Source organism: Pristiophorus japonicus, chromosome 8 (assembly GCF_044704955.1).
Source record: "Pristiophorus japonicus isolate sPriJap1 chromosome 8, sPriJap1.hap1, whole genome shotgun sequence".
Classification (NCBI taxonomy): Eukaryota; Metazoa; Chordata; class Chondrichthyes; family Pristiophoridae; genus Pristiophorus; species Pristiophorus japonicus.
The window spans coordinates 196719787-196746758 of NC_091984.1; the positions used below are offsets into that span (position 1 = coordinate 196719787).

Below are 26972 nucleotides of genomic sequence, written 5' to 3' on the forward strand. Positions count from 1 at the left end.
AGCATTTTGTTTAATTCTACCAAAACAATGCCTTGGAATTGGGAAATAATTATTCATAGCTGTATCTTGTAGTCAGGATTTTACAGTTGTATTTATCCAATGCTACCAAACTGAAATACCTCTATATCCCTGTTTTGTATAATTAGTTCCAGCATGTTCCGCTTTACCTGGAGTGGGCCCCAATGGATGTGTTCTGTACCCCAATGCCAGAAAAGAAGAACCCTGAAAAGAAGCAGATTAATGAAGGTAACTAAGAAAAATTATGGAATTGTTCAAAGTATGTGTGTGAATGTGTATAAAATTAGTCAACTAATAAAGTTCTGTACTGAGCAAAGGTGCGTTCTCTCTCACTCTCCTCCCTCTTATTTTTCCTCCTTTCTCTCCTTTCTTTTTCTTTCCTTTCTCTTGCTCTCTCTTTCTCTCTCTCTCTCTCTCTCTCTCTCTCTCTCTCTCTCTCTCTCTCTTTACATAGGATACACGGCACAGAAACAGGTAATTCGGCCCAACCAGTCCATGCCGACATTTGTGCTCCACTCGAGCCACCGCCCATCTTTCCTCATCTAAATCTATCCGCATAACCCTCTATTCTCTTCTCCCTCGTATGCTTGTCTAGCCTCCCCTTAAATGAATCGATATTATTTGCTTCAACTACTCTTTATGGTAGCAAGTTCCACATTCACACCACTCTTTGGGTAAAGAGGTTTCTTCTGAATTCCCTATTGGATTTCTTGGTGACTATCTTATATTGATGTCTTCTAGTTATGCTCTTCCCCACAAGTGGAAACATTCTCTCTGTATCCATTCTATCAAAATCTTTCATAATTTTAAAGACCTCTATTAGGTCACACCTCAGCCTTTTTTCAAGAGAAGAGAGACCCAGTCTGTTCATCCTTTTCTGATATGTATACCCTTGTATTGCTTTCTCTCTTTTTTCTCTTTTTTTTCTTTCTCTCCTTTTTTTCTTTTTCTCCCCCTCTCACTTTGTGTCATGTCTACTGTTGTAAAACAAAACTGCATAGTTCCAATTAAAACAGGAATATTAAATTTGCTTGTCTATTGGCCTGTTAGAACAAGTACAGTGAAAAGATGGTTAAACATTTTGAATACTCTATTGAACGCTGTCATCGTCATGCCCTCATTTGTGCCATCCATGGACTATTGTGAAATTGAGTGTCCTTTGACTCGCCTTGAGCAGCACCAAGGGAGGTCTGCTAGTAATATATCACAAAACAATCTGGGAAAAAAAAATAACCCATTACTTAATGTTGGATGCTTGTGACTTGGAGCTGAAACAAGCACTTTACAACTTTCAAAATTCCATGACCAAGCAACAATTGAACTTTGAGTAACTAGTGCTTATGTTTAAGGCCACAAAGTCCAATTGTTATTTTTTTAAAAAGGGACGCAAGCTCCACTTTAACCAGATCCTGCATTACGCGGACTGAAATTCCTGCCCTATGAAACAGCCAACTTACTAGAGAAGGTCTGCTAGTGTGTGTCAATGTGTACGTGTGTATATTTATATTGCATCCAGAACATCCTAGCTACACTTTGGGTGCCATTTTAATTGAGCAATTCTTCAAATTAGTTGTTGCTGCTGCTTAACATAGATTTGTAAACGTACCTGATCAACTTTCAGTTATCCATCAGCGTGCCACAGATGGAACTTTTATTTACACATGCTCTGGTATAGTGGTACATGGAAATAATTAATTTATTGTATCAAGGTCTCGCCACAAGCATGTTTGTAATAGTCCTTTCATGCAGGAAGTTATTACATCTCATTGGTTAGACAGTTTGGTCTGATTTATACTTGACTTTGTTTTAATTGGAGTGAAAATAATAAATTTATATATTTTAACGTATAACTAAACTTGGTTTCAATACAGATTCTCTGGTTTTGATATAGTGCAAATTGTTTCACTGTTGTAAATCCAGATAAATAACTTGTTTACTTGAATATCTTTGCAGCTTGTGTTTAATTATAGCACTTTGGCAGAGAATGTAAATAAGACCAGGTGAAAAGTTTTAAAGCTTTTATAATTGCTGATATGACCAGATCATAAAAAAGCACGGCTAAATCAGGAATGGCATCACTTTTTACTTTTGTTAAAGTTATTTGAAGTCGAATGAACTAGGTTTCAGAAAGAAAATTGTTTATTATTGATGGGTGGTTCTCAATGGCCATAATTTGCAACATTTTAAAAATTAAACTAGGTGACTGCACTATGTTGGATTTGAAATGCCACTTCCTAATAGGAGATAATCCATGCCTCCTTTGAAATAAGAGCTTAACTGTATGAATGTACATGTGTTGAATCCATTACTGCATTACAGTTGACTTCAAGTGAAAATTTAAATATTTATGCAGCCCAGAACACCATGGGGTGTATGTTAGTTGTAGGTGTGAAAGATGTAATTTTACTTGCATAGATGATATAGATCTTCTAAAAGTAATTTAAAAATAATTTAAAAAATGTTTTTAAAGAAAATAAACAGCAATGAAATCCTTGCAGTGATCAGTCAGCACACCGTTGTAACCATGATGATAACTTTCCCATAACTGTCCCAAAAGCATTCAAAAAGTGTTTCAACAGTCTAGAGACAACACTTTAATGAATCCTCAATACATTTGCCCAACATCACAAAACTGAAATAGAGCCAAATTACCTTTAAGCATTCTGGCACACTCGTATAGTAGGAACAAAAACAAGCAAATCCATAGTATGCCAAAACGCCACTCATAGTGCACATATGTGTTTTTCTGGGAGCTGAGGGGGCTTGAGCTTCTTTATCTCACCTGGTCTCCATACATGCACCAGGTCCAGCTGACCTGCACCCACCCTAGTCTTAAGATCTATCTGAATCAACAGGTAAAATGTACCCATGCAAGGCTTCTGGGGGCATCAGAGAAGGTGAGGTTAACTCTGGTTTTCTCTTCCCCATGGGGAACCCTATAACCTCTGGCACCTGCAAGCAGCAATGTTGCTACGCTCCTCAAATTCTGGGCTCTTGCGCACCCCCAATTTTCATTGTTCCACCATTGGTGGCCCTAAACTCTGGAATTCCCTCCCTAAACCTCTCCGCCTCGCTACCTCTCTCTCCTTCTTTAAGACCCTCCTTAAAGTCTACCTCCTTGACCAAGCTTATGTGACTTGGTGTCAAATTTTGTCTGTAAGACCTGTGAAGCACCTTGGAACATTTTATTACCGTATATACTCGCGTATCCTACGATCTCACGTATCATGCGACCCCTAAATTTTCGTCCCCAAAACATGATTTTATCATATATCTCATGTATCATGCGAGTCACTTTTTTGAGATACCAGATGCCACTAGGCTAGGCTTTCAAACAAGTTTAACAAGTACCCAACACGTAACAAGTACCCTAACACATAACAATGATCGAATACAGACCTTAACAACCGAATCATGAAACATCGAGTGGATTCTGTTGTGAAAGCTGTTCGCGAATCGAACACCGATATAGCAATAATTCCAGCTGGCTTGACTAGTGTCGTTCAGCCACTTGACGTATCCATTAATAAGCCATTTAAAGACAATATAAGAAAGAAATGGAATGACTGGATGATGGAAGGAGGGAAATCATTTACGAAGGGAGGGAATATGAAGGCTCCGGATTTGCCTCTACTGTGTTTGCAGGTAAAAGAAGCATGGGCTGAGATAGATGGAGATTTGATTGTTAAAGCCTCTAATAATGCAGCAAACTTCAGAGGGAGTTGTGGGTGGCGATCTCTAGACCACAGCAAAGATACAGTACAAGTGACAATAGAGGCTGCAATCCAGCCCAGGAGATACCTGCCGAGTTTCAGCGTGGATACGGTCTGCTTAACAGCCTAACAGCCTAATCTTGGCCAGCACTTCACACCCGCAAATTTTGTATCTCGCGTATCATGCGACCCCCCAAATTTAGGTTACAATTTAGGTCTTCAAAAGTCGCATGATACGCGAGTATATACGGTACATTAAAGGTACTATATAAATACAAGTTGAGATTTGGTTCTCAATAGATTGGAAAGATGCCAGTGGATTGAGTTGCTGAATTTATGTCCTTTCTCTGGATTCAATACACTCTGCTACCATGTTGCATACAAATTAGTTTATTATTTCTGTACCCACAAAAATACATTTGCAAAAACAATTATACTCTGCAGGAAGTTGTTCAATATCCTGTTTAATTCAATCATAAACGAGAGCTGTATAACACGTTCCTTACTTGCTAATGAATTTTACAGCCTGCTTCACCGATGGAATAAACTTCTGATGCAGTGTACTGTCTTTCATGGTATTGCGTATCCTGTTTATCACACTGGATTAATTTTCCAGCTTTTGAATATTTTAATCAGAAGGCAATTGGCAGTACTGCAAGCCATTGAGTAATATTCCTAAGCAATTTGTAATATATTAACTGGGATTATGTAAATATTTTCAACAGTTGCCATCCAAATAAGACGTGATATCTTATATGCGAGTTATGACACAGATTAGATTTGGTCTCATTCTTCTGCTAGCTGTAATTTATGTCAATCCATCGATTAGCTGCATAAAATAAAAACCTACAAAAGTTGATTTTGATGCAGTAGGTAATGAAGCTTGTATTCCCTGTACTTCACTAATATTGCAAAGGCTACCTCTTTACATTTCTTATTGTGACTATTGCCCTTGGATTTCCTTTTAAGTGAAGATTATGGAGCCAACAGGAGACCCAATGCCATATATAGATCACCATTTAATGCCATCCCCATAGTCAGTGCTCTTCTGAGCTTGTGGTCAACAGACAGTGTTGGCCCAGACTTGCAGATGCTTTCCTCAGAGTTCAGAGTAGGCCATTACATCAGTAATGTCATTCCAGATGATAATCTCACTGATACCCACTAGTATTGCCTCCTGATCTTCTCACTAGATTTTTAAATTTGTCTGTTTTTCATTGATCCGTGATCTGGTGTAATTAGTAAAAGACTGAAATATGTACTGTAACTACATTTGATAACATCTCAGTTAGCACCACCTTTGGAGAAAAAAATACATTAAGCATTCGCTAACACAAGTTCAAACACAAGTGATGGTGTTTGTGGATACTTTTGTCAGGTTTTACATTTCAGCAAAAATTAAGAAAAGATTTGACATGAAATAGACTCTTTATAGTCACAGCCAGCAAAGTAGAAATAATATAAACCATATTTCTGATCGAATTTTTGGCTGACTGATATATATGTCAGTGTCAAGTCCTGAAGCTAAACAACATTGTGGAGGAAAAAAAAATTCCCTAAGTTGCAAGTAATTTTGGGGAAAATAGGTATTATCTGTTTGAGAAAATTTCACTTTACATTTTTACAACAAACATTTTATTTTCTCTGAACATTTCCATTTAGTTTAGTAATCTAGATTTCACCTCAATAAAACCATGTATAATTTTAAAATAAAATCCTTTTCCCAATGGCCTAATGGGTAAAGACACAACTTGGGTAATACTAAGCCATACAGACGAAAGGTCCAAGGTTTGATTCTGAATCAAATCAACACCTGTGCAGGGGAGGGCAACAGTTATATAAGGTTCCTACAAGGGATTGCAGTGGAGGTACTCCTGTTGAAAACTGTGAATGTGTGTATGGATATTGGGTGCTTAAACCATACTGCCTGTGACAAAGTGAATATCCTTAAGTTTACTGTGCCATGTTACATTATTTGCTCCACATTTGTGCCCACCTTTTGTAGCACTGCATGATGTCAAAAAGGTGTATCGTTATTTGAACGGAGGATTGTCCATACTTCCACAATATATGGAGGGGCAAACTGAGACCCAAATTTTAAGTTCATGGTATGCCATGTGATTGTTGCCCTTCTAAGCTTCCCCCGCCACTACAGTTTTTCAAAGTACGAGTTCTTTTTCTTTACAATTTCTCTGCTTTTCCTTTCCATTTCCATGTTTTTCCTTTCCATTCCACTTTCAACCTTTTTTACACACAACCATCTTCTGCTCTTCCCTATAACCATAATCTCCAAATACCTCTTACTCTCCTCTATCTCATAACTTTGCTATATTTCTTGTTCCCTTTTTTGCCATAGTTCTATTTGTCCTTCTTCCTTCTGAAATCCCCATAAAAGCAGAACATGGGTTCATGCTACTTTGGGTCCTCACAGCATGAACTTCTGGTTTGTGCCATCTCTGTTTTAAGTAAAACTAAAAAAAACACAATGATTTAAGTATCTTACTGGTTTTTGGTTGTTAGTGCGAGAAGAATGACGACCCTTTGGAAAGGTTGGTGGAAGTTTACCACTGTGCATCATATTCAAAATCATGCAGAGAGAGAATCAGAAAATAACCATGATCCAGCAGGAATGTGAACCTGCCAAACATCCAGATGATAAGTCTTGCACTGGCTGCTGTGAACAGCTTTCAGAATTTGGATTTATTTAATCCAACTCATTTCTTTTAAAAATAAATGTTGCAGAACACTTGGGGAACTGTTAATGTGCATGTCCCCAATCCCAACAACAGGTGATATATTTCATCCTGAGCAAGTATTGTGAATTAACAATTTTCTGTAGCTCCATAGGTTGTTGTGATCCCATTTCATAACACTTAGCATCAGAAGCTGCAGCATATAATTTGACCAGATATTGTGATACAGTACAAGACTTGTGTGTGAAGAATTTTATTCCTCAAAGGATTAAATGCTACATTCTGTACTAATTGCTCTGAAGGTTTTTGTAGTACAGATCATGGGAAAATACATATCGTAATGTTTGTAATGGAATATTTATGACTAAGTCCATAAGTATGCCCTAAAGTAATTTTCAATCATTAATTTTCCCTTTTAATCCAACTCTTAATTTAGCTTTGTGGTGTTTTTAATCTGAACAATGCCTTTCATTCCTTTCTTTGAAAGCAAACTACTTTGAAGCCTTTTTGTAAAATATGTGTCCTTATTTAGAAAATATTCTGTAACTTTTATTATAAAATCCTGAAGCATCAAAAGAATACCTTGAGTTGGGATCACTTCAGAAAATAATGTGAGAGGGAAAAACAAAGCCTCTGTTGTCCAACACAACACAATGCTTACTGTGCAAGCAGTACATATGACTGCATTGTATTAGTGACAGGCTAATACTAGTCCCAGTGCTCTCTTCTTTCTTTCTTCAAGGACATGACTCATTTTGAACTTTCATGGTTTTTTCATACATATATAAGGCTGCAACAGTGGCCTTTGGGGGGAGGTGAGCCTTGAGCTTTGAGAATGAAAGCAGCAATGCCAATCTGGCTACTAGTCACCAGGGAGCTATTATCTTACTGTGCCGAGACCCAGGCCCTGTGATAATGAACTTCAGGGGAATGCTTAGCGAAGGCTGCAGTTCACTGATAATAGCTTTTGTTGTGCAGGATGTGCTTTGCATGCAGAAAGCCTCAGAATTTTGGAGCTCAAGAATAATGTAACTGCTTTTTGCTTTGCGTGGCTGCATTTTATCGTGCAAGCCACAGATGGAGGTGCATTTAAATCTTTTTGCTGATGGATTAACTGTCAATGATTTATTAATTTCCCCTGAGTTGAAAGAACCCTTACTTACTAAATTTAAACAAATTAAATATTTTAAATTTTCTTTGGCTTGAAACAAATAGAAGAAATTAAAAACACTTGAGCATTAAAGTCAACCTTTTTTATTGTGCAGAATTTTAACGGCATTAGTATGTTACGTGAAAAGGTGATTGATTTTGATGGTTATTGCAATTGTTAAGAGTATTTGTTTACGGGGAATACTGCCACTGAATATTTTTCTTGTGTATATAAATCCCTGTATACACACCAAGAAAATGAATATTTTAATTTTCATTAAACATTATGTTACCAAGTGTCTTGTACATGGCCGCCTTTGACCTCACAAAAGCCTTCGACACTGTCAACCGTGAGGGATTATGGAGCGTCCTCCTCAGATTCAGCTGCCCTCAAAAGTTTGTCACCATTCTCCGCCTGCTCCACGATGACATGCAAGCCATGATCTTGACCAACGGATCCACCACAGACCCATTCCATGTTCGGACCGGGATCAAGCAAGACTGTGTCATCGCACCAACGCTCTTCTCGATCTTCCATGCTGCAATGCTCCATCTTGTCCTCGGCAAGCTCCCCGCTGGAGTGGGACTAAATTACAGGACAGCACCTTCAACGAGGCGTACGAGAGCCTGGGCCTTACACTAAACATCCATAAGACAAAGGTCCTCTACCAACCTGCCTCCGCCACACAGCACTGCTGCCCCCTGCTTATCAAAATCCATGATGAGGCCTTGGACAATGTGGACCATTTTCCATACTTCGGGAGCCTATTGACAACGAAGTCCAACACCGTCTTCAGTGTGCCAGTGCAGTCTTCGGTCACCTGAGGAGTGTTTGAAGACCAGGACCTCAAACTCTGCACCAAACTCATGGTCTACAGAACAATGATGATAACCGCCCTCTTACATGGCTCAGAGACATGTACTGTGTACAGCAGGCACCTCAAAACACTGGAGAAGAACCACCAACGTTGCCACCACAAGATCCTGCAAATCCATTGGCAGGATACCTGCACCGATGTCTGTGTCCTCGCTCAGGCCAATATCTCCAGCATCGAAGCATTGACCACGCTCAATCAGCTCCGCTGGACGAACCACATTGCCCACATGCCTGACACGAGACTCCCAAAACAAGCGCTCTACTCGGAGATCCGACATGGCAAGCGAGCCCCAGGTGGGCAGAGGAAACGCTTCAAGGACACCTCAAAGCCCCCTTGAAAAACGTAACATCCCCACCAACATCTGGGAATCCCTGGCCCAAAACTACCCAAAGTGGAGGAAAAGCATCCGGGAAGGCGCTGAACACCTCGAGTCTCTTCGCTGAGAGCAAGCTGAAGCCAAGCGTCGACAACGGAAGGAGCGCGTGACAACCCAGGCACCCCACCCTCCTGTTCCTTCAACCATCGTTTGCCCCAGCTGTGACAGAGACTGTAGGTTCTGCATCCTGCATTGGACTCTTCAGTCACCTGAGAACTCATCTTTAGTGTGGAAGCAAGTCATCCTCGACTCCAAGGGACAGCCTATAATGACAAGGTCATGCAATAAAATAGGTTATCGACCTATGTGTGGCTTTATGACTGGTGGCATCTCGAAAGAGGAATTGATTGAGTGAAGTTCATCAACCCACAGCACTTGTATTTGAAAATATACTGTATATAATATTTTTATTTTATGATTTATAAAGTTGGTCTATTCAATTTTTTGCATTCATTTTTAACAGGAAGTATACCTTTTTTGATTAATGCAAACTTGGATTATTTTCAATACACGAATAAAAGGACAATTGAAGTGTCTTGTTTAACTAATACCTAGGTTCTTTATTGCTACTGTTTCTTCATTAATGCATTTAAGTTTCCATATAACACAAAGTGGTGCAACCATTGCCTTTGATTTTGTTTTGCTGGTAGCTGAAAGGTGTCACAACTGAGTCATGCTTTGAAGACTTGCAGTATGTTGTACATAATTTGCATTGTTAGAAGTTCTCCCAAAAATACGAAAGTCTCACTTGGAGTTAGTCCATTTCAGCCAGGGATGGCAGTGACACTACCTGTATGTCCTCAAGTTAGAGAGGGGGAATATCAGCTAGATTTCCTGTTTGTGATCATTGCTTCCTGTGTATCGGGTGAGATCCAAGTGGGTTTGGCTGTGACACTTTCCTTTCTCCAGCCCCAAACAAACATGATCAATTGGTCTGCTCACACTTTCTGTTCTTGCATGTGAGGGATGGCTACTTAAGATATAGTCCGGGAAGATTATTGATAATATTATTAGTCACTACTTTCATGTGAGAAGATTCAACAGAATGAAAATGATACATAAGTAGCCGCAAGTTCAATATATGGGGTGCAAGCATTTTCCTCCTCAAAATTGATACACTAGAGTTCCCAGTTTCCAACCTTCCCATGATCAACCTGCCATGTTCCCAAGAGGCTGCTTTAAATATATTGAAATGAGTGCCTGTGATAATAGTGCATCAAAATTCCAGAACTTGCACTGCTAATGCACTTAGAATGTAACTTAGAATTTTGTATGGCCTGTTGCCAGGATTAGTTGAGACTAGTGGAATTGAGGAGCCTGAAGTGTGCCAAAGCTTTGTCTATGGATTACTGGAGCTGAAACAGTTTTGCAGTTTAAAAAAATATTTTCATACACAATGCTGGCCTTGCCTCTGACTGTCTGTGGGACTGAAACTCCCAGGATATTTTTCCCTCAATTCACAGTGAGAAGTATTATGGACCAGGTATGGGTTTTCCATTACAATGGAGGAAGAGGAGCAGCAGGAGAGGATGGAGGAAAGAAGGGTGAGGCAGCAATTGAGATGGTTGAGAGATATTAACATTCTCCACTCTCCACCAAAAGGATTTACAGGCCTTATGCAGATGTTAGTGAGATGCTCTGTGTTAGAAGATTGTGCTACACAAAAGAAGTAAATGGGGAGATGTGCCAGCTATGCCATGAAGATTGGTGGTCACGCTCTTATGCCCACACAGCTTTACCTGTGGCAGTGAATGTTACGATCGCAGTCATCATTTTTACCACTGGGCCATTTCAGGCAGCCATGGGGAACCAGCCAGGGTCTTATCTGGGAGTGTATTTGCCACACCCAGGGTTTTAATCTAGTTTGGCATCTAGTTCAACTTCTGATTTTGCAGAGGGTTGCTTTCCAGTTTCATTTGGGTTAAGAAACTGTGAAGGCAGAACTGGACAAATACATACTTTATAGATACTTTCAAAATGTGAACATTATTATTTATGCAGAATACTTAGGATTTCTTGCAGTACAAAGAACCACGCGAATAAATGATCATTGGATAGCTAAATGGACGGTTGAATACATACTACATTGCTACCACCTTGCAAGGAAGAAGCCCAGGAATAGGATGACCTTTATTTTATCCCTTCTATGACTATTGCCGAGACATCCTTCATTTGGGTTTTGTTTCATATGTGCAAGACTGTTACATGGAGCAATCCTCACACTTTTGTTAATTATCAGTGTCCAGATATAACTGTAGTATATGACAGTGCCTTGGGACTGATTTGGATGCTGTTACCCAAATGGCTTTCCCTTCCTAATTTTTTTTACCAGTTTGCTATGCACCTATGTGTTTGATGGATGTGGATTGAAGAAGAAAGATAGATTATTTGGTTAAATCTTTAAGTGATTATGCATGTTCCATACACCAAAATCCGATCCATTCCCACATTAGTGCAGGGATATAACTTCAGGTAAGTAATTTTAGTCAAACTTAGTCAAAAAGATTTGGAGCAAAAATGTAGCCCCTGAAACTTGTGGTGCAGAAATCAACTAGAAAGTCATTTTTTTCATATTTATGAATTAACATTTTAATCCAAACAAGTCAGCAACAAAAACAAGTTTCAGGGGCTACATTTTAGCTCCAAATCTTTTTGACTTTTGACTAAGTTAGACTAAAACTACTTACCTGAAGTTATAACCCTGCACTACCTGTGGGAATGGATGGGATTTTGGGGAAATAAATATTGGATGATAAGAAAGTGCCAAATTGTGACTAAGAGTGTTAAAAGTAATCTTTTATATTTTGTAGAAGATCAAGGTGACCAAACAATAAATGAAAATGAAGCTGATGATTCGAGTGATGAAGAGGAAGAAAGTATTCCAGGGTGCACTTTATTTGTTAAAAATCTAAATTTTTTAACAACAGAAGAAGCTCTGATACAGGTAAGTGTTCTTCCAATTTCCTAAAGGCAAAGTAAATGGGTTAGATTTTGCATTCATCGGTGAACGAACAGTACCAACCGTTCATTACACTTGCACCTGTCCACAGACTTTCTGTGGTGTTTTTCACTGGATCTTTGCACTGGATCTTGCTGTGATTAGAAAGCCATTTCAGCATGGCGGCCCTACAGGGGATCTTGGACCTGTGAACAGTGCAAGCAACTGTGTATCTGGTTAACCAATCCGATTGAAGAATTGTTACTGAGCAGCACAGAGCCTGAACCAGGAAGTGCACGTTATGAGATTTAATTTAATGCCAAATCACGTATAGAAAGTGAAATTGAGAGGGAAAGAAAGAGGTGATTAAGAGAGAGATAAAAGAGACAGAAAAAGTTTTAAAAAAATGATTTACGATTTTTCAATCTCCAATAATAGTTAAAATCTGAAGGAATGAGACTCCCCACTTAAAAGTTAATTATCAGTGCTAGAGAGGATGTTCGGCAGTAATTAAGACGACTTATGCCATTAAAAAAATTTACATGCACTGTAAATGGACGTCCTAACTTCTTCTGGCTAATTTAGTGTGTATCTATCACGTAAGTACAACAACTTCATGCTGTTCCATATGTTTAAATACCGAGTATCTCGGCAGGATACCAGAGGAACAGGGTAATACGGACAGCAACTTCTTGATTTCCGCGTTTAACTGCGCATGTGCGATCGTCAGAAGTTGCTGTCCGATTTGCACTTTAGCCTCACTGTTATTTTTACCGCATAAATCTGGGCCATTGTTATTATGTGGCACGAAGGTACAATACTTTGGTGGCACTGCAATTGATCTTGTTTTATGCTTTGGGGTAGGCAGATGAGCTCTGAGAAATCTGGGTGTATGTTCCCGTCGGCAAGAAAAAACAATAAATTTCAATGTAAATGGTATTATAGAAATTCTGGGCCAACATATCTTCGTTTCTCATTATTAGATTAGACTTAAAGCAAAATAAATTGGAAAGAATTCTGGGATGTTTAATGAATAAGGTTTCTTCCAATTTGCAACAAAAATTCTCCATCTCAATCCATTTGATCATCTCATAGTTTTGCCATTAAATGGTAACGCATTCTCTAGATCTTGAGTATCTACTTAACTGCATGGAAAACTGACTAGCTGAATAGTATTGACACCATGTTTAATAGGTGTGTTGATGGTAAACTTTGCATTGGAACTTCAACGTATGAGGGAGAGAATTCTGGACAGTGAAACTGAATTGAGTTGAATTGCTGACCATAATTCTGGTGTCACAACAATTGACAAAACTTTACAGAATATTCACACCTTTTTGCATGAAATCATGAAGTCAAATGTTCACACTGCCTGTACAAAAGCAGTAACATTTAATAGCAAAAGAATTTGGAGAAGGGGGACAACTTCCACGTTTGTGATGCCTCCTTAACGTATCTGTGAGAATTGGTATATTCATGATATCAGTGAGGTTTAATGCTTTTCAGATGGCATAATCAGAAGCTTTAAAATTTGCAAATACTTTTTTAAGATAATAAAATTGCTCCCCCACTTGCATGAAGAGGGAAATTTTGATCACCAACGTTCACTGTAAGCTGCGCAGCTGTTTGCCGGCGCATTGTTGATCACCAATTTTATTTTCAGTAAGAAATGAATATTGTACTTTCAATTAATTTACCTTTTGGGTCAATTAATGTGGTATCTAAGTTGCTTACCCTCAGATGGTGAATTTCAGATATAGGCTTGGTCAACAAGTGGAATACCAACAAAAATAACTTGAATTTATATAAATTGGCTTTAATGTAGAAAAACATCCCAAGACAGAGTCTGCATGCATCAGAAAGTAGCCTATGAATGCATAAAGCTTACTAATATCAATAATTTCTAAGCTAAAGTGACTTGTTTCAGCTTGGCTTTCTTTGGAAACTTAACATATTCTGGATAGCCAGGCTATTAGGACAAGTCTGTGGAGGGTAATATGTTGCATATGATTGAATAGCCAGGAAGAGAATAAAAGCTGTTTGATGTTTTGTAATGTAATTATGCAATAACTAAATAATGTGATGAGATAGAAATTTAATTTATTTTAGAAATGCAATGCATAACACTAAGTGGAATATTTAACTATGGCAGAAATAGAGGTGTGTCCAAAATATAAGAAAGTTCTCTGTAGCAGAAATGACAAAGCGATAATCTTTTTTATGCACATTTAACACTGCTAATGTACTTGGAGGACTTTAAAAAGATTAAAAATCAAAATACAATGAGAAATATTTAGGATTATGCTCCATTGTCTGTCACAGGCATGTGATGACTAAAAATGTGTTTTTTTTTAAAGTCTCTGTCTCCTAAACTTTGACTTTTTAACATTCAAAATAATCAGAAGTATCAACCAAGCATGCATGGGAACTCCATTGATTACCCTGTATAATTTTCCTTTGAGCACAAAATCCAGGCTGTCACTCCAGTGCGTTTCGCTGTCTGAGGTTTCATCTTTCGGATGAGACGTTAAACCAAGATCCCATCTTCCTTCTCAGGTGGACATAAAAGATCCCATGACAATATTTTGAAGAAGAGCAGATGCCCTGTCTAATATTTATCCCTCACCATCATCACTAAAAGAGATTATCTGGTCATTAGCACAATGCTGTTTGTGGTACCTTACTGTGCACAAATTCCTCCATTATACAACAGTGAATTTGGACGGAGCATTTCTAAATATCCTACCAAATGCAATGTATACAGCAATGAAATCTATTGAAAATAAACAAAAAAATGCAGTGACAATTTGTATGGATTCCTCCTTTGGTTCTGATGATAGATTAAAAGTGTAGCACAATAAAAGATGCTTAAATGGTTAGAATCCTCCAGGTACTATCCCTCATTCTCAGTGCCATGGCACTCTGAATGTTCTATGTTTGACCAGATTAACCATCACCTACTAAATCAACTTGACAAGCTGTGTTTAATTAAGCAATCATTTTTAGATTTAATTCTCACAGCATCGCCCCGTCTCTTGCTTCCTTTTATTTTTATTGTTGAATGCCCACAATGATTTTCTCAATGTTATGCATTCAAATAAAATTTGAAAAGTATTTTGACTTTGTTAAAATTATCAAACACTGTAGCATTTCTGTTTTGGCCAAACAGTACACAGATTAAAAGGATAAAATTCAGTATTGAGTGCACAGTTGCAGCCATCAGCTCTGCAGGCACACCGATACTGCATTAATTTAAAAAAATAAAAACTGCCAATTAATTATGTACAAACTAGGGTTATTCCATGCACTGTAAAAAGTGTCCGTATGCTGCTATGCTACATTTGGTTGAAGCACAATGATTACCAATAACTTGTATTTATATAGCTTCTTTAACGTAGTAAAACAATCCAAGATGCTTCACAGTATGATTCTCAAGCATGGGGTATTAGGTTTTAAGGATCGTCTTAAAGGAAGAGAGAGAGAGGCAGAAAGGTTTCAGGAGGTCATTCCAGAGTTTAGGGCCTAGGCAGCGGAGGGAATGGCTGCCAATGGTGGAGCGAATGTAATCGGGGATGCGCAAGAGGCCAGAATTGGATGTGTGCAGAGATCTCTGAGGATTGTAAGCCTGGAGGAGGTTACAGAGATAGGGAGGGGTGAGGCTACGGAGGGATTTGAAAACTAAGATGAGAATTTTAAAATTGAGGCATTGCCGGACTGTGAGCCAAAGTAAGTCAGCGAGCACAGGGGTAATGGGTGAAATGGTACTTGGTGCGAGTTAGGATACAGACAGTAGAGTTTTGGATGAGCTTAGGTTTATGGAGGATGCAAGGTGAGATGCTGGCCAGGGAAGTATTAGAATAGTTAAGTCGAAAGGTAACAAAGGGCTGGATGAGGGTTTTAGCAGCGGATGAGCTGAGGCAGGTGCAGAGACGGGCGATGTTAGGGAGCTGGAAATAGGTGGTCTTGGTGATGGAGTGGATATGTGGTCGAAAACTCTGCTCGGGGGCAAATACGACGCCAAGGTCGCAAACAGTCTGATTTAGCATCAATGGCTTCAGTCTTGCCAATATTTAGTTGGAGGATATTTTTGCTCATCCAGTAATGGATGTCGGACAAGCAGTGTGATAAATCAGTGGAGGGGTCGAGAGTGGTGGTGGTGAGGTAGAGCTGGGTTTTGTCAGCATACATGTGGAAACCTGACCTATTTTCAGATAATGTTGAGGGGCAGCATGTAGATGAGAAATAGGAGGGTGCATAGGATAGATCCTTGGTGACTCCAGAGGTAACTGTGGGGGAGCAGGAAGAGAAGCCATTGCAGGTGATTCTCTGGCTTACAGCTGGATAGATAAGAATGGAAACAGGTGAAATTAGTCCCACCAAGCTAGATGACAGGGAGAGGTGTTGGCAGAGGATGGTGTTCAACCGTGTCGAAATGTTCAACTGTGTCGAAGGGTACAGACAGGTCGAGAAGGCTGAGGAGAGATGGTTTACCACCATCACAGTCGCATAGGATGTCATTTGTGACTTTGAAAGGGGCTGTTTCATTGCTGTGGCAGCGTCGGAAACTTATTGGAGAGGTTCACATATTGAGTTCGAAAGGTGGGCATGGATTTGGGAAGCGAAAACCTGTTCAAGGACTTCAGGAAAGGAAGGTTTGAAAAGGGGTGGTAGTTTGCAAGGACAGAAGGATCAAGGGTGTTTTTTTTAAATTAAATTAATATGAGAATGCTGGATAATGGTACTTTTACATACACACAAGCCCTGTAACCACAACACTTTAAGAAAAACAATGAAAAAATATGGGCCAGAATTTCCTTGATCCGATTTACATTTTTCAGTCTAAGTGGCTGCTGCAAAAAAACTGGTGTAAATCCAGGTGATTTGCAATCACCATTGACTTGACTGGTAGGCAGAGATCAATTTTGCTCAGCTTTGGCAAAAGTATCAACCAAAGTCCGAGGAAATTAAAGCACAGCGTAAATGATAGCGCAATTCACTAATGCCATCGTTTCCTGGGATTTATACAGTGTAAAATGAACCCAGTGCAGTAGACGCTATTCCATTCCAATGGCTCAAGACTCCTGGAAACAATGTTGAAGTACAAAGCGCCGGTGATACCTGAATAAGGTAGCATTGATAATGCATGGCATCTGCAGTATAAAAACATCTAGTGCAAAGCCCATGAAAGAAAGATAAAGCAAACTGGTTTGCTGTGCTGCCATTCACATTTTAACTTTCAATCATTTAAAAATCTCACTGACCAATATACTTGCTATTTTATTTTTTCCTTTAACCCTTCCTCTTCTTCCATTTTTTAATTTCTCATTACCTTGTGACTTTTGTCTTCCAATCGAAATATTGTCTATTGTCTGTCCCTTTTATTAAACTGAGTCTTGAAAATCACATCTTAAGATCTTTTGTAATATAAATTCCAAGACTTGCCCTGGTCTTGGCTATCCTACCTACATCAGGTTTTAATACATTCTTCAGTGTATCCTTTTACTTCTTGTCTTAGTTTCTATGATCTTTTATTATTTTCATTATTGTAAATCATAATTTTGACACACGTTTGACTTTTATTTCGCTCACCTATTGTAGCTTTTGCTACAGATTTCCAAAAATAAGTTCCAAGAGAAAAATCTCACTGGCAACTGGATGCCAGTGAGTAGAGCTTTGTGCATTTGTTTGAATGCACAACGTTTTGCTATTCCCAGTTTTACAGCAGTATGCATGGTCAATATAAACATGGCTGCCTGCTCACATCTTCATGAAAGTGGAATTGATACTGTTCCATGAAATTTAAAATCAGCATTAATGAAATTTGCAAATATAAGCTTTTTAACAATCTGTCTAATTGACGTAAATATTTTGGTTCCCAAAGCATTCTTGAGTTTCCTTTTTCAATTTTTCGTGAGAAAGGTGTTTTAAATAATAGTCTGTGTTTGTGGTGGAATTTGTTTCCCAATTACCCTATCTTGGACACTCAGTGGCAAAGTGTTTCAGAATTATTTCCTCATCAGTGGGATTAGCTTTTGGATCTAATCCAAGCTGCTGAATAAGATTCACTTCTTGCTGACTAAGGGTGCTAATTGAAGTTAATTTAGAACACTTTCACCCGAGTCCACAGCTCAGAGTTGTCAGTGTCACTGGAGAGGTCAGCAAAATGAAAATGTCACTACTGTATGTGCTGTTTTGTGGTTTTAGTTGAGGTCCACTGTTTGGAATGTGTGGGAGAACTTTAGCCTAGATCTAACTTGTTTCTTTTGTTTGATACAATGATTGTATTCAAAAGGTGGGAGGTTCCTGCATGTTCTGAACATAGGAACAGGAGTAGGCCATTTAGACCCTCAGGCCTGTACCGCCACTCAATGCGAATATTGGATGATTTGTGGCCTAACTCCATACACCTGCCTTTGCCCCATATCCCTTTTTGTTTGAAACCTAGCTACAGTCCCTTTTCAATCACACATGAATGAATCCTCAAAGAATAAAATGTACCTTGGTAGAAATGAGAAACTGATCAGTAGAATAAGTAAGCTGCAAAAGACCACAAAGAACTCAATGCAGCAAGAAAGAAACAATGATGGCCCACGCACCCGAAGAGGCCTCGTAAATGCCAGTTCTCGGCGTGCAATTCGCATGCGCCAAGATCCGGCATTTGCAATCTGTCAAAATGTCTTTTGACCAATCGCTTGCATCCTTGGAAGAAGGGCCTTCGCGGGCAGAAATTTGAGCTATTTGCTCAACTCTTGCTCAACTCTTGCCCAACGAATGTCCTTCAAACTCATACGCCTGGTAAAAGCTGGCGAATAGCCTACTTTTACCAGCATAAGAGTTTGAAAAGACAGAAAAATTAAATTTTATTACGAATTCTTATATTAAAAATTAAGGCAAGTTTATTTTTAACCCTATTAAGACATTTTTAAAATAGTTTAAAAAATATATTTTTTTCTAAAACATTTAATTTAATGGAATTTCAATTAATTTTAAATATGCGAGGTGTTTTTTTTTATTGTGTTGTGTATTTGGACTCGTACAGACGGAGCTCCCATTATTATCATGAGAATATTCCATGTTTATTGGTGGTACAGGTCCACTTGATCCTAGGTTGCGCTTATGTTCTGAGGAAGTGTGAGTCCATAATCTGCACAGCGAATGAAGGCCTCGGACTGCAAGTATACGTTCCTCCGGGGTCATCAGGTACTTTCGTTTAAAAAAAAAAAAATCAGTCGGAGGCGTCCGCCCACGGGAAGCCTCCGACTGCAATTTTTGGGCCATTGATGTTGATTGCTTGGCAGATTGCTCTGCTTTTAGCTCACTAAAGCTGAAAACCTGCCTTGGCTTATAGCTTAGTATACATTTCTAGTCTTATGGTAAGCTTGTGTATATGTGTTTGCATCTGTGGAGCTTTTTTCAAATACTCTGAATTTTATAATTTTAATTAGTGTTCATCATTGTTCAAACTGTTTCTTTTGTAGGCATTTAGCAAGTGTGGATCATTGAAAAGTTGCAGTATTTCGAAGAAGAAGGACAAGACAGGTGAAAAGTTCTTGTGTATTTCCCCTTTTCAGTGTATTAACGCTCAAATAATTTCAGAGTTTGAGGACTAAATATTCATTTATAATGTGTATGATCTAGTATTTGTCTAGGTGGTTTCATGAAATGCTTATTTATACCCCTTATCTACACAATCTCTCATCATAAGCCAGCCGTCTCAACTCAGGAATCAAATCTAGTGAACCTTCATTGCACTGCCTCCAAGGCAAGTATATCTTTCCTTAAATAAGGAGACATATTTTCTAATATGAATTGATGATACTCCATGCCAAACACTAGAATTGTTTTCATCATTTCAACGAGGAGATCCACGGTCCTGGGCCTCTCTGGGTACCCGCGGGTAGAGGCCGACATATTTCAAGGGCACACGTGGTTCTCAAGCACCCCGAGGTCATGTGGGCCATCCCAATGAATGACAGAAGGGAATCTCCATTCGTGCTTAATCCCCATAAGTATAAGAACATAAGAAATAGGAGTAGGCCATATAGCCCCTCGATCCTGCTCCGCCATTCAATATCATGGCTGATCATCGACCTCAACTCCACTTTCCCATCCGATCTCCATATCCCTTGATTCCCCTAGACTCAAAATTTATCTATCTCAGCCTTGAATATACTCAGAGACTCAGCTTCCACAGTGCTCTGGGGCAGAGAATTCCAAAGATTCACAACCCTCTGAGTGAAGAAATTCCACCTCATCTGTCTTAAATGGCCTACCCCTTATCTACACAATCTCTCATCATAAGACAGCCGTCTTAACTCAGGAATCAAATCTAGTGAACCTTCATTGCACTGCCTCCAAGGCAAGTATATCCTTCCTTAAATAAGGAGACAAAAACTGCACAGTACTCCAGGTGTGGTCTCGCCAAGGCTCTGCGCAATTGTAGCAAGACTTCCTTACACTTATGCTCCACCCCCCTTGCAATAAAGGACAACATGCTTATTTGCCTTCCTTATGGCTTGCTGTACCTGTGAGCTAGTATTCTGTGTTTCTCGCATGAGGGCACCCAAATCTTTCTGAACACCAACATTTAAAAGTTACTTATCATTTAAAAAATATTATGTTTTTCTGTTCTTCCTACCAAAGTGAATAACCTCACATTTCCCTACATTATACTCTATCTGCCACCTTACTGCCCACTCAATTAGTCTATCTATATCCCTTTGCAGACACCTTGGGGCCAAGTTTCGGCCTGAGTTGCTCCTGATTTTTTGGAGCAACTAGTTTAGAATGGAGTATCTTAGAAATTTGAATTCTCGGCATTTAGTTTACTCCAGTTCTAGTCAGTTATAACAGTTTCACTTTGGAACAGAATTTTTTTTTCAAAAGGGGGCGTGTCCGGCACTTACGCCTGTTTTCAAAGTTTAGGCAGTGAAAACTTACTCCAAACTAACTTAGAATGGAGTAAGTGAAGATTTTTGTACGTTCGAAAAAACCTTGTCTACGCTTTAGAAAATCAGGTGTAGGTTACAAATCAGGCGTAGGGAAAGGGATGGGGGGGGCGTGCGTCTAGGGTTTAAAGGGAAGTTTACCAACATTAAATACTTCAGTTTTACAAATAAAGAGCCATCATCAATAACAAATGATAAATACATCAATAAATCAACCAATAAATCAATCAAAAAAATTAATAAAAAATAATTTAAAAAAAAAATAAATAAATAAAACATTTTCTACTTACCGACTGCAGCACCGGGAGTCCTCCAACAGCATGCTGGGACGGCCCCCGCCAGTGTGTCTCTATCAGTGTCTCTATCTTTCTGTGTGTGTGTGTGTGTGTGTGTGTGTGTGTGTCTCTCACTCGTCAGTGTCTGTGTTTCTGACAGCGAGGGGAGGGGGTGGGGTGGAGAGGTGGAGGGAGGGTGGAGGAGGGGGAGAAGGGGAGGGGGGGTGAGAAGGGAGAGGATGGAGGGTGGGAGGGAGAGAAGGAGGCTGAATGGCCGGGCCCAAGACTTCGGGCTGGATTTACAGGTAGGTGGCGTCGGGTCGCGGGGGGGGGGGGGGGTTGCAGAGGTCCGGTGGGGGGGGGGGGGGGGTGTGCCGGGGGGTTGGGGGAAGCGAGAGAGTCGCGGGGGGGGGAGGGGGAGGGAAGAGAGAGAAGCAGAGGTCAGGTCGCCCGGGGGGGGGGGGGGTGAAGCAGAGGTCGAGTCGGGTCCGGTCGGGTGGGAGGAGCCTTATTCACGCAGCCCCAGTGAGGCCATTCGGCCAGGGCTAGGGGCCCACAGTTTTGGGCACCTGGAGCTACTGCACATGAGCGCTCACTGTAGCGTGCACATGCGGAGGTCCCGGCACTGTTTTCAGCGCAGGGACCTGGCTCCGCCCCCTATAGCTTGTGCTGCGCCGCGCCCAGCTCCAGAGGACATGCAGGGAGCCGGAGAATAGGTAAGTTTTTTTTAGACGCACTTTGTGGCGTGAAAAACGGGCGTCTAGGTCCGGGCTGCGCCATTTTAGGCACGGCCCGAAACTTGGGCCCTTTGTGTTCTCCTCTAGTTTACTGTCCCACCTAGCTTTGTATCGTCAGCAAACTTGGATACATTACACGTTCCCTTCATCTAGGTCATTAATATAGATTGTAAATAGCTGAGACACCAGCACTGATCCATGGGGCACTCCACTAGTTACAGCCTGCTAGCCTGAAAAAGACCCGTTTATCCCTACTCTCTGTTTCCTGTCCGTCAACCAATCCTCTATCCATTACCTCCAATCCCATGAGCCCTTATCTTATGTAATAACCTTTTATGTGGCACCTTATCGAATGCCTTTTGGAAATCCAAATGTACTACATCCACTGGTTCCACTTTACCCGGCAAGTTGCATCCTCAAAAAAACTCTTAATAAATTTGTCAAACACAATTTTCCTTTCATAAAACCATGCTGTCTTTGCCTAATCATGTTATGATTTTCTAAGTGCCCTGATATCTCTTCTTTAACAATGGATTCCAGTATTTTCCTGATGTCTGGTGTCAGGCTAACTGGCCTGTAGTTCTCTGTTTTCTCTCTCCCTCCTTTCTCGAATCGAGCTGTTACATTTGCTACCTTCCAATCCGCTGGAAATGTTCTAGAATCTAGGCAATTTTGGAAGATCAAAACCTATTCATCCACTATTTCTGCAGCCACCTCTTTTAGAACCTAGGAAGTAGGCCATCAGGTCCAGGGGATTTGTCGGCTTTTAGTCCCATTAGTTTCTCTAGTACTTTTCCTCTAATAATTAATTTCCTCACCCTCATTAGATTGGTTCCCCACCATTTTAGGTTTGCTTTTTGCATCTTCTACTGTGACGACAGATACAAAATATTTGTGTAACGTTTTTGCCATTTCCTTTTTCCCCATAATAACTTCTCCTGTTTCAGCCTCTATGGGACCAACATCTACTTTACTACTCTCTTCCTTCTTACATACTTGTAGAAGCTCTTATAATCTGTTTTTATATTTCTTGCTAGTTTTCTCTCGTATTCTATTTTTTTCCTTATCAATTTTTTGATCATCCTTTGCTGGTTTCTGAAACTTTCCCAATCCTCAGGCTCACTGCTATTCTTTGCAACATTATAAGCTTCTTCTTTCAATCTAATGCTACCCTTTACTCCTTTAGTTAGCCACGGATGGATCACTTTTCCCATGGTGTTTTTGTTTCTCAATAGAATGCATTTTTGTGAGAATTATGAAATATTTCTTTTAATGCTAGCCACTGCTTACCTACTGCCATACCTTTTAATCTATTTTTCCAATCTACCTTAGCCAACTTGCCCTTCATACCTATGTAATTAGTTTTATTTAGGTTTAGAAACATAGAAATTTACAGCGCAGAAGGAGACCATTTCGGCCCATCGTGTCCGTACTGGCCGACAAAGAGCCGCACAACTTGGTCAGCAGCCCTAAAGGTTACATATAAACCTATGAACAATGACAGAAAGGCAAAGAGCACCCAGCCTAACCAGTCCGCCTCGTCCAACCAGTCCGCCTCACACAACTGCGACACCTCTTGTACTGAAACATTCTACACTCCACCCCAACCGGAGCCATGTGATCTCCTGGGAGAGGCAAAAACCAGATTAAAAACCCAGGCCAATTTAGGGAGAAAAAATCTGGGAAAATTCTTCTCTGACCCATCTAGGTGATCGAAACTAGTCCAGGAGATCATCCTGGCTGTATTCTATTCCCTGCAGTATTTACCATTCTATCTGCGCCATTCAATAAAAGGTCATCCAGTCTAATCCCAATTACCAGCTCTAGGTCTGTAACCCTGCAGGTTACGGCACTTTAAGTGCCCATCCAACCATCTCTTAAAAGTGGTGAGGGTTTCTGCATCCACCACTCTTCCAGGCAGCGAGTTCCAGATCCCCACAACCCTCTGCGTAAAGAAGACACCCCCCCCCCTCAAATCTCCTTTAAGCCTTCTACCAACCACCTTAAAACTATGACCCCTTGTAATAGACCCCTCCACTAATGGGAAATAGACCCTTACTATCCACTATATCCATGCTCCTCAATATTTTGTACACCTCAGAGGTCTCCTCTCAACCTCCTCTATTCCAATGAGAACAAACCCAGCCTATCCAATCTGTCCTCATAACTAAGATTCTCCATTCCAGGCAGCATCCTAGTAAATCTCCTCTGCACCCTCTCTAGTGCAATCACGTCCTTCCTATAATACGGCGACCAGAACTGCACGCAGTACTCCAGCTGTGGCCTAACCAAAATATTATACAATTTAAACATAACCTCCCTGCTCTTATATTCTATGCCTTGGCCAATAAAGGCAATCATTCGGTATGCCTTCTTAACCACCTTATCTACCTGGCCTGCTCCTTTCAGGGATCTGTGGGCAAGCACTCCAAGGTCCCTTTGTTCATCTACACTATTAAGTGGCCTACCGCTTAATGTGTATACCCTTTCCTTATTGGCCCTTCCAAAGTGCATCACCTCACACTTCTCTGAATTAAATTCCATTTGCCACTGCTCTGCCTGCCTGACCAGTAGATTTATATCCTCCTGCAGCCCATGACTTTCCTCTTCAGTATCAACCATACAGCCAATTTTAGTGTCGTCTGCAAACTTCTTAATCATACTCCCGATATTCAAATCTAAATCGTTGATATATACCACAAAAAGCAAGGGACCCAGTACTGAGCCCTGCGGAACCCCACTGGAAACATCCTTCCAGTCACAAAAACATCCATCAATCATTACCCTTTGCTTCCTACCTCCAAGCCAATTTAGATCCAACTTGCCACTTTGCCCTGTATCCCATGGGCTTTAACTTTCATGACCAGTCTACCATGTGGGACCTTATCAAGACTCTTGCTAAAGTCCATATATACTACATCGTACGCACTACCCTCATCCAACCCTCTTGGTTACCTCCTCAAAAAATTCAATCAGGTTAGTCAAACACTATCTTCCCTTAACAAATCCGTGCTGACTGTCCCCGATTAATCCTTGCCTTTCCAAATGCAGATTTATCCTGTCTTTCAGGATTTTTTCCAATAATTTTCCTACCACTGAGGTTAGGCTGACAGGCCTGTAATTACTCGGCCTATCCCTTTCTTCCTTCTTAAACAAGGGTACTACATTAGCAGTCCTCCAATCCTCTGGCACCATGCACAGACCCAAAGAGGACAGGAAACTGATGGTCAAGGCCTCTGCTATTTCCTCTCTTACTTTGCTCAACAGCCTGGGATGCATTTCATCTGGGCCTGGGGACTTACTACTTTCAAAGCTGCTAAACCCCTTAATACTTGCCCTCTCACTATATTGATTTCATCCAGAATATCACACTCCGCCTTGATAGCAGTATCTGCATTACCCCTTTCCTTTGTGAAAACAGATGCAAAGTATTTGTTAAGAACCCTACCACCATCTTCCGCCTCCACGCAAAGATTACCCTCATGGTCTCTAATAGGCCCTTCTCTTTCTTTAGTTACCTTCTTACACTTAATATATTTATAGAACATCTTAGGGTTTTCCTTAATTTTACTGGCCAAGAATTTCTCGTGCTCTCTCTTAGCATTCCTAATATCCTTTTTAACTTTGCCTCTTAACTTTCTATATTCCTTTAAAGATTCTAAAGTATTTAGCCGTTGGTATATAACATAAGCGTCCCTTTTTTTCTTAATCCTCCCCTGTAAGTCCCTAGACATCCAGGGGCCTCAAGAATTATTTTTCGCAGGCTTTTTCTTTTAAGGGCACAAGTTTGGCCTCAGCCTTCCGGATCTCCTCCTTGAATGTCTCCCACTGTTCCGACAAGTACCCACAATTAGCTGTTTCAAGTCCACTATGGCCAAATCTAAATTAAATTTAAGACTCTAGTTTCAGACTTAGGCAAGTCACTCTCAAACGTAATGTGAAATTCTATCATATTATGATCACTCTGCCCCAGAGGGTCCCTTACTATGAGATTGCTAATTAACCCTGTCTCATTACACAAATCAAGATATAAAATAGCCTGTTCTCTGGTTGGTTCCATGACTTATTGTTCCAGGAAACTGTCCTAAATGCATTCCATGAACGTGTCCTCCAGGCTACCTTTGCCAATTTGATTTGTCCAGTCTATATGACGGTTAAAGTTCCCCACGATTATTGCATTACCTTTGTTACAAGCTCCTACTATTTCTTGATTAATATTCTGTCCAATAGTATAGCTACTGTTAGGGGGCCTATATACTACTTCCACCAGTATTTTCTGCCCCTTGTTATTGCTTATCCCCACCCAAACTGATTCTGCGTCTCTTTACTGTCCTTGCGTCATCCTTTATTATCGGGGCTATCCCCCCTCCTTTTCCATTCCGCCTGTCTTTTTGAAACGTCAAGTACCCTGGAACCTTGGTCACCTTGCAACCACGTCTGTAATGGCTATTCGGTCAACATATGTATCACTATTTGTGCCACTAGTTTGTCTATCTTGTTACGAATGCTTCGTACATTCAGATAAAGAGCCTTTAATTACATTTTTTTACCATTATTCCCTGATTTGACCTTATTCTCTGCTGCACTACTACCATGACTGCTCACGATTCCAGGATCATTCTGGAATGCAAAAATAACCCCCAGCTACTATTCTGTACTGCTAACCGTCTTCTTAAACCTCTCTTCCCCTGTCTCTTCCACATTCACCTTCAACAACAAGTGTGAGGAGTTCATGGACTGCTTTGTCTCAAAGATTGAGACCATCCAATCAGCTGCCTCTGCTAGTTCCCTTCCTTCCCCTAGCCCACCGGGCCAAACTTCCTCTGAGATTCCCCCTGCCCTAGCCCTAAATTTGCATCTTCAGTTTCTCTCCGATCTCCCCTCTTAACCTCTCCACGCTCATCTTGTCCATGAGACCCTCCCTTGACCCTGTTCCCACTAAACTACTGACCACCCAACTTCCTTTTCTGGCTCCCATGTTAGCCGACATTGTTAACGGTTCTCTCCTTGGGCACTGTACCCCTCTCCTGCGATCATCACCCCTCTCAAAAAAAGAACCCTTATCCCCACCATGCTTGCTAACTACCATCCCTTCTCCAACCTCCCTTTCCTCTCCAAAGTCCTTGAACATGTTGTCGCTTCCCAAATCCGTGCCCATCTTTTCCAGAATTCCATGTTTGAATCCCTTCAATCTGGTTTACGACCCTGCCATAGTATTGAAACAGTTCTCATAAAAGTCACAAATGA

At 40.4% G+C, this 26972-nt stretch overlaps 1 protein-coding gene across 4 annotated transcripts in view; it reads left to right on the forward strand.

Annotated features, from left to right (window-relative positions):
* rbm19 (RNA binding motif protein 19) overlaps positions 1-26972 on the forward strand; it is a 373516-nt gene that overhangs the window by 50022 nt on the left and 296522 nt on the right. For all 4 annotated transcript variants that reach the window (XM_070887715.1, XM_070887718.1, XM_070887717.1 and 1 more), the window contains exons 16-18: positions 147-246; positions 11638-11771; positions 19244-19304. In XM_070887715.1, the coding sequence (XP_070743816.1) occupies positions 147-246; positions 11638-11771; positions 19244-19304 (295 nt within the window). The remainder of the gene's footprint in view (positions 1-146; positions 247-11637; positions 11772-19243; positions 19305-26972) is intronic.